General features: G+C 40.2%; 1 protein-coding gene across 1 annotated transcript; it reads left to right on the forward strand.

The window, feature by feature from the left end:
• The first annotated feature begins 938 nt into the window (after positions 1–938).
• Positions 939–10,451, forward strand: atpv0e2 (ATPase H+ transporting V0 subunit e2). The gene is made up of 4 exons (XM_073482237.1): positions 939–1,103; positions 2,250–2,297; positions 4,101–4,199; positions 6,917–10,451. Exons 1-3 carry the CDS (start codon positions 1,000–1,002, stop codon positions 4,192–4,194), a joined length of 246 nt encoding a protein of 81 aa, XP_073338338.1. The 5' UTR covers positions 939–999; the 3' UTR covers positions 4,195–4,199; positions 6,917–10,451.
• The last annotated feature ends 3,296 nt before the right edge of the window (positions 10,452–13,747 follow it).

Below are 13,747 nucleotides of genomic sequence, written 5' to 3' on the forward strand. Positions count from 1 at the left end.
ATGTGGGAGTAAAGCAACACAGAGAATGAAAGTATTGATCGATCAGGTGAACCATCGATGTGCAAGCTCATTAAAATGCAAAAAACTGTAAAACTGAGTCACCAAAAGTCTTTAAAGTGAGAAACTGGGTTTGATGACTTAACATGTTAAGCATTACCAGTATATTTTTCACATAAATGATATCTTATAAAGTAGTATTTTCAGTCATTCCTGTCCAAGGTGTACGGCACATACACTGTAGTTTGCCTAATGATTCAAATATTATTTATAAAGCTTGCAGCACCATTTTGATTTCACACAGATACCTACATATTAGGCCTTATAACAATAAATGACTGTAATCAAAGTATAATAAATTAAGACATATAGTCAGGGGAGAAATAAATACAAGTACATGTTTAAGAATTAAAAAGAAAAGGAGGAAGAATCTAAAATTTAGATTTTTTTATCCTCTCTCATATATATATATATGAACTATATATGCTGTATGTCTCTTCATAAAACAGCTATTTCTTAATTATTTGAGTTGTTTGTAGATATAATAACATGAGTCATTGTATTTACTGCTCACAAATAAAGAGGAAAAAAGAAAAAACAAAGAAAAAATGGTCATTAAAAGATTAATATTTGTATTTGTTAAAGTCATAAAATAAAATACTGAGCTTTAAATCCTTCAAATGTTTTGATTTTCATGTATTTTCTTCATATTTTCAGGATGAAGATGAAAAAAAGCAACAAAAAAAAAACCACTTGTCTGCAGTCTGCTGGCACAAACACCCGTCCAATCCCCTCTCGCTGTAATCCTGATAGACAGACAGCTGAACCAATCATAAACTACTGCCCCTACGCTCTGGACCAATCGCGTGTCGCGTTAGCTGAAGTGGGCGGGAACATTGCGGAAGCGACGGGGAAGACTCGGCGGCCATTGATGCGCTTTATCTCCAGAGGACACAGCGACATTAATTCGTGCGTATCTGCTGTTTCGTGCGGACTGAAAACATGGTGTCTCACTCTCTCGCCCTGCCGATGATCTGCTTCACCACGTTATGGGGGCTGGTGGGGGTCGTGGCTCCGTTTTTAGTGCCCAAAGGACCCAACCGGGGGTAGGTGCTCGAGCTGCCCGTTAATTGGCTGCAATTAACGGCGACTATTCTCCATTTCTTTACCTTTCATACACTCACACTCACATTCAGACATAAAGCTATTTCCTATTATTCAAATTCAGTGTTTAACTCGTGCTCAGCTGCACAGTGTCGTTATAAATACACGAGCTCAGGTGATGGAGGCCCTGCTGCACGTCCATCCCAGCATCCACACCACCCATCCATCCATCCATCCATCCATCACTGTAGTCAGGTTAAAGGGTCAATTCATCAATAGATAAGCAGGAAAAGATCATTACGTTGAATAATTTGACGACAGTTTTGTTAGTGTTTGTTTTTAATGTTGAAAAATGTCTCGTCTGTGTGATGCTGAGGCCATTAGAGTGGCTCACAGGCTGTGAAGCTAGCTGCAAAATAAAGGTTGCATTGGGTTTATAGATATATTATATCTTTAACATTGCTTTAACATTGCCCAAGTGGACCAGTTAGCCTTTACTTACTCTGCATAATAAAGCCTGTCACAGAGGGAAATATTATGTTATCTCACTGCATTTACCTTATTGTATCAGGAAACAGGCTGTAAGAGATAATCTCAAACAGTCTGTGCAATTTTATATTGAGAAAATGATTAATAAGTGTTCTGATATAGTAATTTTTTTGGGTTATTCATGGAAGTGTTTATAGATAAACTACCCAGACATAAAACATCAGTTTCGGGGGCTAATCCAGCTGAGAAAACATCTGGAAAATCAAGATACCTCATCACATTCATGTTTCGACAGTTTCTTCTAAATGCAGTATTTCCAAAACTGAACTGAAGTCTGTAAGGGTGTCACCTGATCGTCAATTGTAAATGTTGAAAAGATGTCTATAAAAGACTTCCACTCTGGCTCCTCAGGGAAAGTCTTTACAGCGTCAACAAAGATGTTGGATTGACGTCTTTTGAAGATGTTTTGCTCAGTGGGAATACAAACCCCCACAGTACAGACATACCGTGCTGCGTTATGTGCATTTATGATCATATAATACAATGAGTAATATATCTCAATATGAAAATACTGATAACATTACATGGAGATATGATTAATATTAATATTGAACTATGTGGACAGAAGTTCATAAATGTAACTCTGTTTTCTTTCACAGTGTGATTGTCACCAGTCTCATCCTCACAGCGGTCTGCTGTTACTTGTTGTAAGTACAAACTCTTCTTTTCTTCTTCTTCTTCTTCTTCTCCTTCTTCTTCTCCTCCTCCTCCTTCGTCTTCTCCTTCTTTCTTCTTCTTCTTCTCCTCCTCCTCCTCCTCCTCCTCCTCCTCATTCTCCTTCTTCTTCTTCTTCTTCTTCTCTTTCTTCTTCTTCTTCTCCTCCTCCTCCTCCTCCTCATTCTCCTTCTTCTTTTTCTTCTTCTCCTTCTTCTTCTTCTCCTCCTTCTCCTCCTCCTCCTCCTTCTCCTTCTTCTTCTTCTTCAGTGTGAAGCTGCTGTCATCTTGCATGTTGATGTGACTCTTCTATATCGACAGGCTGCTTTAAATAAACCTGCATAGTGAAACTTTTATGAACGACCTCTGAGTTGTAGACTTACATTTAAAAAAGTTTCCAGTGCTCGTGGTGAGGCCGTTGTGTCTGCCGGTAAACATTCTGTACTTACAAACTCTGCTTCAGTCAGTGTGCAGTAATGTTGTGCCTTGTGTAGAAATGAGAAATGACGATCAATAGCAAGTGAAAAGGTTTTAAAAAGGCAGTGAAATTAGCATTTTAAAAAGAGAACGGAGAGACGGAGACCTCAGAAAACAATCATTATGGGTTTCTTGCACGAGAAAATGCTGCAGGAAGACGAGGAGTGAGTTACTCCAGTATTCAACATCTCAAAGGATCTGAAAGAGTTCTGACAGGGCGTGCATACGGATCTGGCCGGATACACTGAAACAACATGTTAGTCAGAGGCTTACTGAGACTGTAACAGCCTTACAAGCTCAAGGCCGAGCTATCAGCCAAGCAAAAGAGCCGAGTATCAGAATGAAAAAAACAAAACTGAAACAACTAACTGAGAGTTAGCGACAGATCTGGACAGCGGAGGCACCAGAGCATACACAAGTTTTTTTTTATGCTTATGTGGTATAAATATCACTAAGTTCTGACTTCAGCAGACAGAAACACCGGGTCAGAACACAGAGATTTCAATGTTCGCATCATCCTTAATTAATGTGGAACAAGATGTATGTTGGTGACATTTTTTTTTGCGAGCGTGACCGTGCAGATAAAGGTGATGAAGAAACAGAGTGTGAGGAGAAGTAGGATGTGCTCACAGGATTATCATTTCTCCACCACTAGAGGGAGCTGCAGGTCCATCAGGGAGAGACTGAACCCTCACCAACAAACTGAAACCACAGACAAAAGATGCCCAAACTTTAAAAAGTCACCGTTGTTTTATCTTTAGTTTGAAAATGGTGAACGTAGTTGAGTTTGGGGATGCAGGGGGATGCAGAAGAAACACGTAATGTTGATAATCGGATTGATTTATTGAGCAGAATATGTGGAGTTTTAAGGATTACTGACTCTGACTAATATTAGGCTGCAAGCGACCTCATTCAAACCGTCTGCATGGTGTCTTATTATATGAGAATTGGCTGCGTTGATAGCCAGGTCCTTAAGAAAACATCTCTGCATCCAGGTCAGCCAGCAGGTTGGACTAGTATACTGTTATTATCTTGTCAAGGCAGGAGACAATCATGTTGGATTAATAGTGTAATAAAATCATGTTCACGACTGCTTTGAGAGTTGGTTAACACTGGACTTGTTTCAAAGCTGGCAGTGTCTCGTGTCCTTGGCCTCTTTGGACTTGTTGCAAAGCTGTTTCCTCGTTTGATATTTTTACAGTAATGGTGGTTGGATCGCCTAAAAGCCCCAGAATAAAAAAAAGCAGAACTTTTCTTTGAAGAGATGTATTATTGTTGCCTGTGTTGATGATCCCCCTCCCTTCTCTCTCTTTACTCAGTTGGTTGATAGCCATTCTGGCCCAGACCAACCCTCTGTTCGGCCCTCAGCTGAAGAACGAAACTATATGGTATCTGCGCTACTTCTGGGAGTAAACAAGGTGAGCAGAACATTCACTGTTTGTCTAAATCCACTAGAAACTACTACAGATATACTGTAGCTACTGAAAACATATTGAATACATTACTGTAAAGTAGTATCATGTCCCTAAAATACACAAATATCACGTCATATCGGTTCTGAATACTTCAAACGATTACAAGACTTGTTTTCCACATGATCTATCCTCTCCGACGACGACACTCACAGCGCTTTCATCTCTTCGTCACTTGTCTCATGCACTCCATTGTCTTGAGGTGCTATAGCTCATTAAAGGTGGCAAGTGCGACCGTTTTTGGTTGACAAGAGAACAGCAGGAGGGATACAAGCGTGCTTAGGTGTAAGAAATGCTACAGAGCAGAGCTAACACAACAAGTGAAGCAAAGCTCTTGACGGACCAACACGCCGACCTCCGTAAGGACTTTTTCTTCAGGTTGCTCCCTCTCAGATCTGTCAGACCTGAGGAATCGCAGAAGAGTTTCTGTTGATGGGGAAAATACTTTGATGCTGTTGTGCTGAACACACAAGCCCTGTTATATTTATGCCCTCAGTGTTGTGTACATTTTTTCCCCATGTATTTTTTAAAGTTACTATATCGAAGTTAGAAATTCCAGTACTGTGTCGACACTGCACGTAAAGCTCAACGGTCACCGCAGTGTTCCAGATCTTTAGCAGCACGAAGCCGATAATTTCATAGATTTAAAAATGAGAAGTTACAGCATCGATCCTCTCTCGCTCCTGCTTCACAGACTAATTAACTGTAACTGAGAGCCGTACGCCGTAACCTGAGAGTAACACATTTCAACACATTATATATGTGTGTAGTAGAATATGTACGATATCACAATATTTGTATCTTCATGTTGCTTTTACTCATTATGGCTCTTACACGTCTTTACAAGTCAATTAATACAAATATAATCGTACTTAAAGATAAACGTCATTTACACACACAGGACCTCCACTAAATCCTGAATATAATGACTTTTAATAAAAGGCCTGTCATCTGAATTACAGTAAATTAAGAAAAACACTTTGAAAGGCTTATCATATATAAATTAAGCTTTTCAGATGCTGCCACTTTCTGCACATTTCACCACGTTTGTGGATAAATTTATGTGATATCCCGATGAAACATCCAATTATGCCTTTATGATCAGTGTCTGACTTAATTATTGCTCATCACAGCTTTATTGCTCTTTGGTGTTATGTCAGTTTCCATAAATATTCACAGAGCAGCGAGAATAAACAAAAGGAGGCTGAATAGTGAGAGGAAACATGGAGGGATTTGAAAGGGAATGAGAACATTATACGTTTGTATATTTTCTTCTCTGCTGGCTTCTTTGTGCCAACACTTTCTGATCCTTCGAGCTGTGTACTGTACTTTGCGTATTTGCAAATTAAAAACCTCTTCATCTTCCTCTCTCAGAACTGCAGTTGGGGGGGAAAAAAAATCCCTGCCACTAAACTGCCTGCAGTGACAGAAGTGGCATTCGGGCCTGAATATTTATCAACTGCATGAAGTAAATGAGCTGGGTGAAATGCAAAGAAATGACACTTTGATGATTTTTCAAAGGCATGCTGGCTCTGAGACTCTCGTGCTTTTTGGACCACGCAGTACTCGAAATTACTGAGATGTTTTGCATCTTGCTTTGACCTCGCTTTGATTTTCCTTCCGGATACTGATTCTGATAGCTGAACTTTGTGTTGACATTATCCCTGTTTGTACAGATCTACTGTAAACTACACAGAGCCGATAAAAAAAACAAAAAAACTCGCAAATTTGACAAAGATGTGAGTCGACCGATCAGGGTTGCCAGGTCTGCGGTTTTCCCGGGGAAAAGAGCTACTTTTGAAGTGCCACATGTTGAAATGTTTGCCTGCAGGTTAGGTAGACTTATTTTTCATGCAAATACGGTACGTCAAGCACACACACACACACAGACACACACACACATTCAACAAGCAAACAACTTAACAACCAGCTAGCTTGCTAGAGACCCCTGAGAGAAATATGAATGACTGGAGAGGAGTTTCTCTTTTTCCTTTGTTCACTCTGAAGGGTTCACCTTCTGCAATTTAAACAGGAAACTAAGATGATTCAGCAAATACACAACCTTATAACAGTAACACACTATATATATGTATATATATATTGTTAAAAGTTGTGAATTAACAGGTTGAAATAAAGTAAAAAGACACACACAGCCAATTTACACATGTATTTACTTCAAGGATATGATTAAAATATGTGATGCAACATTTTAGGCTCTCAGTTGAAATAAGGTCTTAACTACAGTAACATGATGATGAAGTTAGGTTTGTGTTTTATAATCAAAAAGGACAAAACACGAGGTTAGTTTATGCCTCAGTGTTCACACAGCTGTATTTTATTTATGTAAATATACTGTACGTGCTTACATGAGGCCACTAAACGCATCATTATGTAACTTTTCCACCTTAAAATAACAGCTTCAAAATCATTTAGCTAATGTGTGACATGGTGACGTAGTGTGATGTCACGAAAAAATAGGAATTAAAGGCGGGACTACTGACGAGGCGTTTCAGGAGCAGTGTTTTCTGTGGGAGAGAGGAGCTTCTGTTGGTGCGGACTTTGACCGTTTTAACTTTCAAGACCTTTCACGTGCACAGGAAGAAACGAAGATTGCATAATAGGTCTCCTTAAAGATAAATGTGCTTGTTTCTCTGTGTTTCCAGGTCTGTGTGATGTGACGCCTCTCATCATTCCTATCCTGTGGTTGGCTGGACTTTATTTCAACGTAACTCCTGACTATCAAAACATTCCCACGCACACACACACACACACACACAATCTGAAGAATATGATAAGACAACAACTGAAAAAGTCAGCGTCAGTTATCTTTGGAAATATTTATGATAATGTACAGTACCTAGAGTTTATTAAGCTACATGATGTTGGTTTTGACCCGGTACACACACACACAGTTTGAAGTTACTGTCACTGATAAGAATGAAGGTCAGTTAGGAGTAGATATAATCTTCCATCTCTGAAATGTGCAATCCTTAGATATTTTTAGTTTATTCTGTGTTTGTTTACATTTTTTTGGTTTTGCTGCCATCAGGGAACATGAATTTTGAAAAAAGAAAAGAAAAAAAAAAGCGTTTTTATTTATTTAGCCTGCGGGCGCTGATGTAAGCAAACTGTAATTACCTCAGTGTCCGCAGGGTCTTGTTATATAACTGTTATAATCTGTGATGTAATGGTGTGTGTGTGAGCGTGTGTGAGTGTGTGTGTGTGTGTGTGTGAAGAGTTCATTACTGTGAGTGCTTGGACCGCGGCCATGAGAATCTCCCAAAAACCGTAAAAGTGAAGAGCGATTCCCTCCCACTTCAGACCTCTTCAGCATGAAACTCCCTCCCACATCCCCCCCCCACCCCTCTCGCTCTGCACCGCGGAGGTCCTCGTTGCCATGGTGATCTCATCGCTCAATTCAGTCCATTTCCACTCGACCCCCTTTTGATGAAATCCTGCCCATTCTCGCCTGCTTGTGTACAGATGTACCGTAGGTCGTACTGTAGGGACACGTTTTATTCGATTGAAGCTGCTGATGATATTCACTATCCGAACATTTAATTTCTTGCCAAAACTTCCTTTCTCCAGTATTTCTTCCTTTTAAAATCAGCCTTTTAAACAGGCGTGACACCAAACGCCTCCATTTAAACTTCAGCTAATTAATTCTATCAGGGTTAGGGGCTCTTCGAGGCGGAGTGATCCCTCACATCTCTTCAGTAGTAGATGAAAAGAGGACATTTAACACGAGAAAATTACATTTTCCAGACATTTTTAATGGCTGTAATCTGTTAGAAACCCTGGAAAGAGTCATATCAGTGAAGTCTATCTCTGCCTATTTAATGAAAGGCAGATCACAGTGCAGGAAACGCTGGTTTGAAGTTTGTTGTTTATTGGGCTGATTTGCCGTAGAGAAAAAAAAGTTGCAGGAAATGATGAATATGTCGGCTTCAAAAATCCCAAAATGCTGTAAATTAATCTTCCTAACCTGACGCGCCAGATGGTCCGTTAACACAGAACCATCTGGGAAGGAGCGGCTAGAAACTTTTTGGGAAAAGGGCAGGCACTTTCAAAAAAATACTTGGCAGGTGATTGGACGAACCATCTGTCTATCGCTTCAACCAATCAGAGCAACAGTAGAGGAGCGTTACCACCAGTGGAACCAAGTTGCAAAATCAAACTTTCAGTGAAGTCAGTTGAAAGAAAAGGCCTTCAACAGTCACTTTTCTTGCTGGTCTGCGATTAATCTTCTATTTAGATCTGGATACGATGGCACAGCTCAACCTAGCTTCCAATTTACCCAGTGGTCACTCGGAGTATTGCAGCTAAAGATTCCCATATTGTTTTTACCTCTGCGCCATCTTTGCCTTCAGTATCTACTTATATCGCTAACATCGATGGCCGCTTGTCACATCTAACCCACTGCTGTTGCTGCCAGTCATTCTGCAGTACACTAATTGGTTCAGCGCCACGAGCACATAGCCTGAAGTCTGACAAGATGGATGCGAAATCACGTGATCGCGATAGAGTACGCAGGTCAATCTGTACACATGCATTTGATCATGGAGCGAGCAACCTACTGGAAAAATCAAGTCGCCAAAGGTCAACAGGTTAAAGTTATTTCTGTTGACTGGTCCGCTCCAGCTGATCACCCACTGATAGCCAACAATATACTGCTGTCTTCGCGGCATGAGCCAGCTTGAAACAGTCAGTGGGCAGAGACACAGTATGGTTATGTGATACAGTTTTCATGATCAGAGGAAGTCGCCAACACCAACAAACAGTGTGGTTGTTTCTTGGCTACGTACGTACATCCGCATACCAGCATATATTAAGTTCCTTCTCTCAGCAGTCAGGCTTACATAACCCGGCAGAAAGATTGCCTGTTTTATTATTTTTAACATGTGTTTTTAAACATTTTCTGTGACTAAGATGCTGGTGTGTCTCACCTGCCTCTTCCTGATGCTTTAAGAGTCTGAGCTGCCAGCCACCACCATAACTACGTCTCCCCCCTTTCCACTCTCCACTCTCCCATCTCCAGCCCCTCCCTCCCTCCCTCCCTCCCTCCTTCCTTCCTTAACGCCGTCCCTGACCCCCAGTCCTCTTCCTCTCTCTAAAACCACTTTGCTTCAGCCAAAAAGAATCAAAATCAATATACAGCTACTTTTTAGAAAGACCAAATTGCGTTGTATCTTTTCCTCCAGCCCTCTTCGGTAGTTGTGGTGGTGGCGCCGTGCGTCTAAGAGTGGATACACAGCAGTGTGCTGTACAGGCAGTTACAGTGCGATCACACCTGAGCTCACCCAAAAAAAAAAAGTAAAAAGTGTGGCTGTCCTCGCCAGAATGCTGGTATTTAGTTTCTCTCTGTGCCAAGTTCCAAGTGAACCAGAGTCTGTAAACAAAAGTCACAGTTATTTTGGAGTTTGGTCACCTGTCAACCTGCCAACTCAGAGATGAATTTGCTGGTAGGGAGTCAAAACAAATCCTGTAACTTCAGCTCAGTGGTGTGTTTAGGTCCCTGTTGTTCATGCCAGCTGAGAAAAAAAAATAGCTGAATATGAGCATCAGTCCAGACTGCGGTTTGCTCTCACTTCATCTTCTTCTGTCAGGCTTTCCAACCATTAGCTTGCTTGGCTATCACACGTACCCATAAACCCTTGTGTTTTTGGGTTTGTTTTTCCGTCGATTGGTTTTGGATTACATCCTCTGATCCCACTCGTGATGAAATGTGCTACACTTAGCTCGCAAACAGGACAGAGGAACATTCTCAGTGTCAGTGAATCATCGGACAACAAATGGCATCGCTCTCACCCCGGCCGAACAAACTGAACCAAAGTAGTAAAACATTTCACACTTTCATTAAACCCCCTCCACACAAAGCCGGCTGTGAACCGGCCCGGAAAATGTCAAATTCTTTCTCTTTTCTTCTCCTTTTACTTGTGAATCTGTTCAGTTTCTTTTTAACTGGCTGCTGTCTATCTGTTAAATATTCTTGGCAACATGAATGGAGATAAAGATGGATTTTTTTTTTTTTTTTTTAAGTGTGTGAAGAGTCACCATGGTTACATAAATCTTCTTAATGGCATATCTGATTGTTGAAAGGAAATGAGATCCTACATGTGACCTTGTGTTAGTGTGAAGTAAATGCTTCTATGTGAGTGATGTTGTGTGTGAAACACCTAATAAAAAGATATATGTCTAGTGCTCTGTTGACATTATTAACGTTCCTCCTGAAAGTGGTAATGCTGTTTCCATTGTGAATGAAGGACACACACACACACACACACACACACAAACACTTAAATGAGCTAGATTCTCTGCGTGACTCAGCTCTCCACATATCTTAACCTTTTACCCGTAGCTCACAAGGATACAGCAACACACCCGACACAAACACATGCATCACCACAGTACCAAAACGACCTTCCCTGTTGCACGTGTGCCCGTGTTTCACTTCCCCGGTGAAATAATGAGGCGGTTTGTTCAAGTTACCTTGGCGATTCAAGGACAAGGATGACTCTCGCATAAGATTCTCACAGTGACAGGGAGGCGTGCACACATGATTCACATGTAATCATTTCAGCCACTTCATCAGGTGCAAGAGCCTTCAACACTGCAAGAAAGGACCTGAAAATAAATCCTCTGCACAGGGAACAAACTCAAAAACCAGTAAGGAGCTACGGGAAGATGTTCCCTAAATAAATGTACTTATTTCTGGATGGCAAACCCAGAGAGGCCGGAGAGTAGAAGACTAAAAGGTAGGGTACGTTTACCTACTTGTAAATACGATTATTTTATTTGAAGGCTGGCGCTGATGATGGGTGTTGCTGCTGGAGTGGAGAAGCCAATAAAAGCTGATAATTTGAGCAAATATTCATCAATGAATTTGACTGTTTCCATGACGAAACAAAACAAGGATTCAGTGTTTCATGTAGAAATTCTGAGAGAATCATTGCCGTCGTATGACACGAGGTCCTCACTGAAACTGTGAGCTGCATTTACATGAAAAACAGATCAGCCCACAGATGAAGAGTGAAAATCTTCTAAAGGAAAAATTAGCAGTTCTTCTCTGAGATATAGACGGATGACACTAACTTATTGGTATCAAATATTTAACAATGATACACTGTCAGTGCAAAGTACTCGAAACCAGGCCCACACAATGTTTTTTTCCAGTTGCAAAGCTCCAGTTCTGGACTAGTTCCAGTCCAACTTGCGCCACCTACAGGCAAAAAAAACCAAATATATGTATGATTTTACTTTTACTTGTACTGTTGATACTGAAGTACATTAATCTAATTTCATTTTAATTTCTACTTATCACATGATATCTGTACTTTAACTCAAGTATGACTTTTGGGCACTAAGTACAAAACACTGGTTTTGACGCAGTACTAAGTCAAAATTGTGTTGGTGAGAGTTGATATATCAATATGTCAGTTTTATTATCTACGGACTGGTTTACAGTTAACACTTTGGTTCAGCTGTCAGTCTGTGTGGTTTTCATTTATACAGTTACTATGCGTTAAAATGTGGTGTTTTCTGGTAGCGAGGTTGTTGTAATACCGCTACCAGCCACCGGTGGCAGCACTGAGCGCAGTGCAGCCGAGCAGAACTCCAGTCGCTAAACGAGGAAGAAATAACGCGGGCTCTTGAAATGTTTACCTTCAACATGATTACCCTTCACTTTATCAAAGTAAGTTGTGTGTTTTTTCTGTTGTTTCACTCGCTTACTGTCGACTTTATTTCTCCTAATTTGTCGCTGATAAGTTTCCTCATTTTCCATTAAATAACTTCTGAGCGCTGAACACTTGATATAGGACAGACAGCGCAACAGGACCATATTAGCTAACGTTGCTAACTAGCATGAGGAGTCCTCACCTGACATCATTTTTAACCCACAGGAGGACAAAACAGTGATTTTAAGGGTGTTAACTTTTATTTAAAATGCTCATTTTATCAGAGTGGATGGCTACATTGAATGAATGTCAAGTGCAGCCAGCAGCTGATGAATAAAGTTCAGAAAATGTTCCCTTAATGTCCCGGCAGTATTATGATTAGGTTATATGAAATGCATCTTATTTTCTTACCACCCAAGAGGACGAGCATTTATCTATAATTCACAGCTGTAAATAAATGAGTGCCGTGCTGCCGTCTCATTATGGATGCAGATTAATGAGTAAACAAACCGTTGTAATCTATGTGACATTTTGAGAAAAGCAGCAGTGTTATGTGACTGATTGACCGACAGAGTGACTGGTGTCACATCTGAGAAACAAAGATAAAGGAGTGAGCGAGTGAGGAGGACACTAATGTATTCACTCAGCTCCTCTTCAAGAGCTGCACAGAGCAACAACAAAAAAATGGCAGCATCGTCCTTTAAGTATGATATATCCATGCATTGGCCTACATTTCTGTTTGAGCGGATGCAAGCCAAATTAATATGCATTATTTCAGGGCACACACACACACAGAGCCTACAGGCCTACACATATGGGCTTTAACTGACAGATGCAGATAAACACAGACACCCCACAGCTTATCCTCTGTAATATTCATAAACTGTGGCTTAATGTGTTCGTGTACAACCTACTTTTCCTCCAACGGGACATAAAGATTTAACAATCCTCATGCGAACAGCTACACGAGCTGGCCTAAATAACGATATAGGCGGTTGTTACTTTTCATCACAAAGGAGCAGCTGAGAGGCTGTTAATGCATATTTTATTACTACATACAGACAAAGACAATGTTTTGTGTTTTTTTTTGGGTAAACAAATTACAAACATTCTGATCGGGTCCCTTAAATTTGGTTATTAAAGGATTGTGTCAAAGAAAAACAGTTGAAAAATGAACTTAAAAAGCAAAACGGCAAATATAACGACACTGGAAATATTGTGAATAACAACAAGGAGTGAGGAGGCACGTATAATTTCATGATGTATAAAATATGGAGCCTGAGTTATGCTAGATTTTTGGCGCCAATGCTGATACCGCTACTGGCGAAAAAATAAAATGTTGTATATAATGTATGTAATCAAATGCAACATCCAGTTAGACTTTCAGAATGAAGCTTTCTAACAAACAGTTCACATATTATGACATATTCTGACTTTTGCACTGTTATTAATGTTGTCAAACAGCTGCGGTTTGGTTAGGTTTAGGAAAACATTGTACTTTGGGTCAAAAGAACAAGTTACTACGGTAACGTATGATACTTATGTGATGTAACTCACATCACGTTACGTTTAACAATACAATGTATTGTCTACAATGACATCAGTGCACTGAAATGAGAATTGAATAGTTATAAATTACCCCAAGCATCTTCTTCTGTGTTATAATCAGTTATGAAATGTTTTCATACCGGTGTGTATCGGACTACACATCGCCAATAATGGCTGATAATGTCGATAACATTGTCAAAAATGGAAACTTGAAATATGGAATAATCGTTACTTAAGTCAAGATGAAATAAGATGAAGGCTGCCGTTAGT

Source organism: Pagrus major, chromosome 1 (genome assembly GCF_040436345.1).
Source record: "Pagrus major chromosome 1, Pma_NU_1.0".
NCBI lineage: Eukaryota > Metazoa > Chordata > Actinopteri > Spariformes > Sparidae > Pagrus > Pagrus major.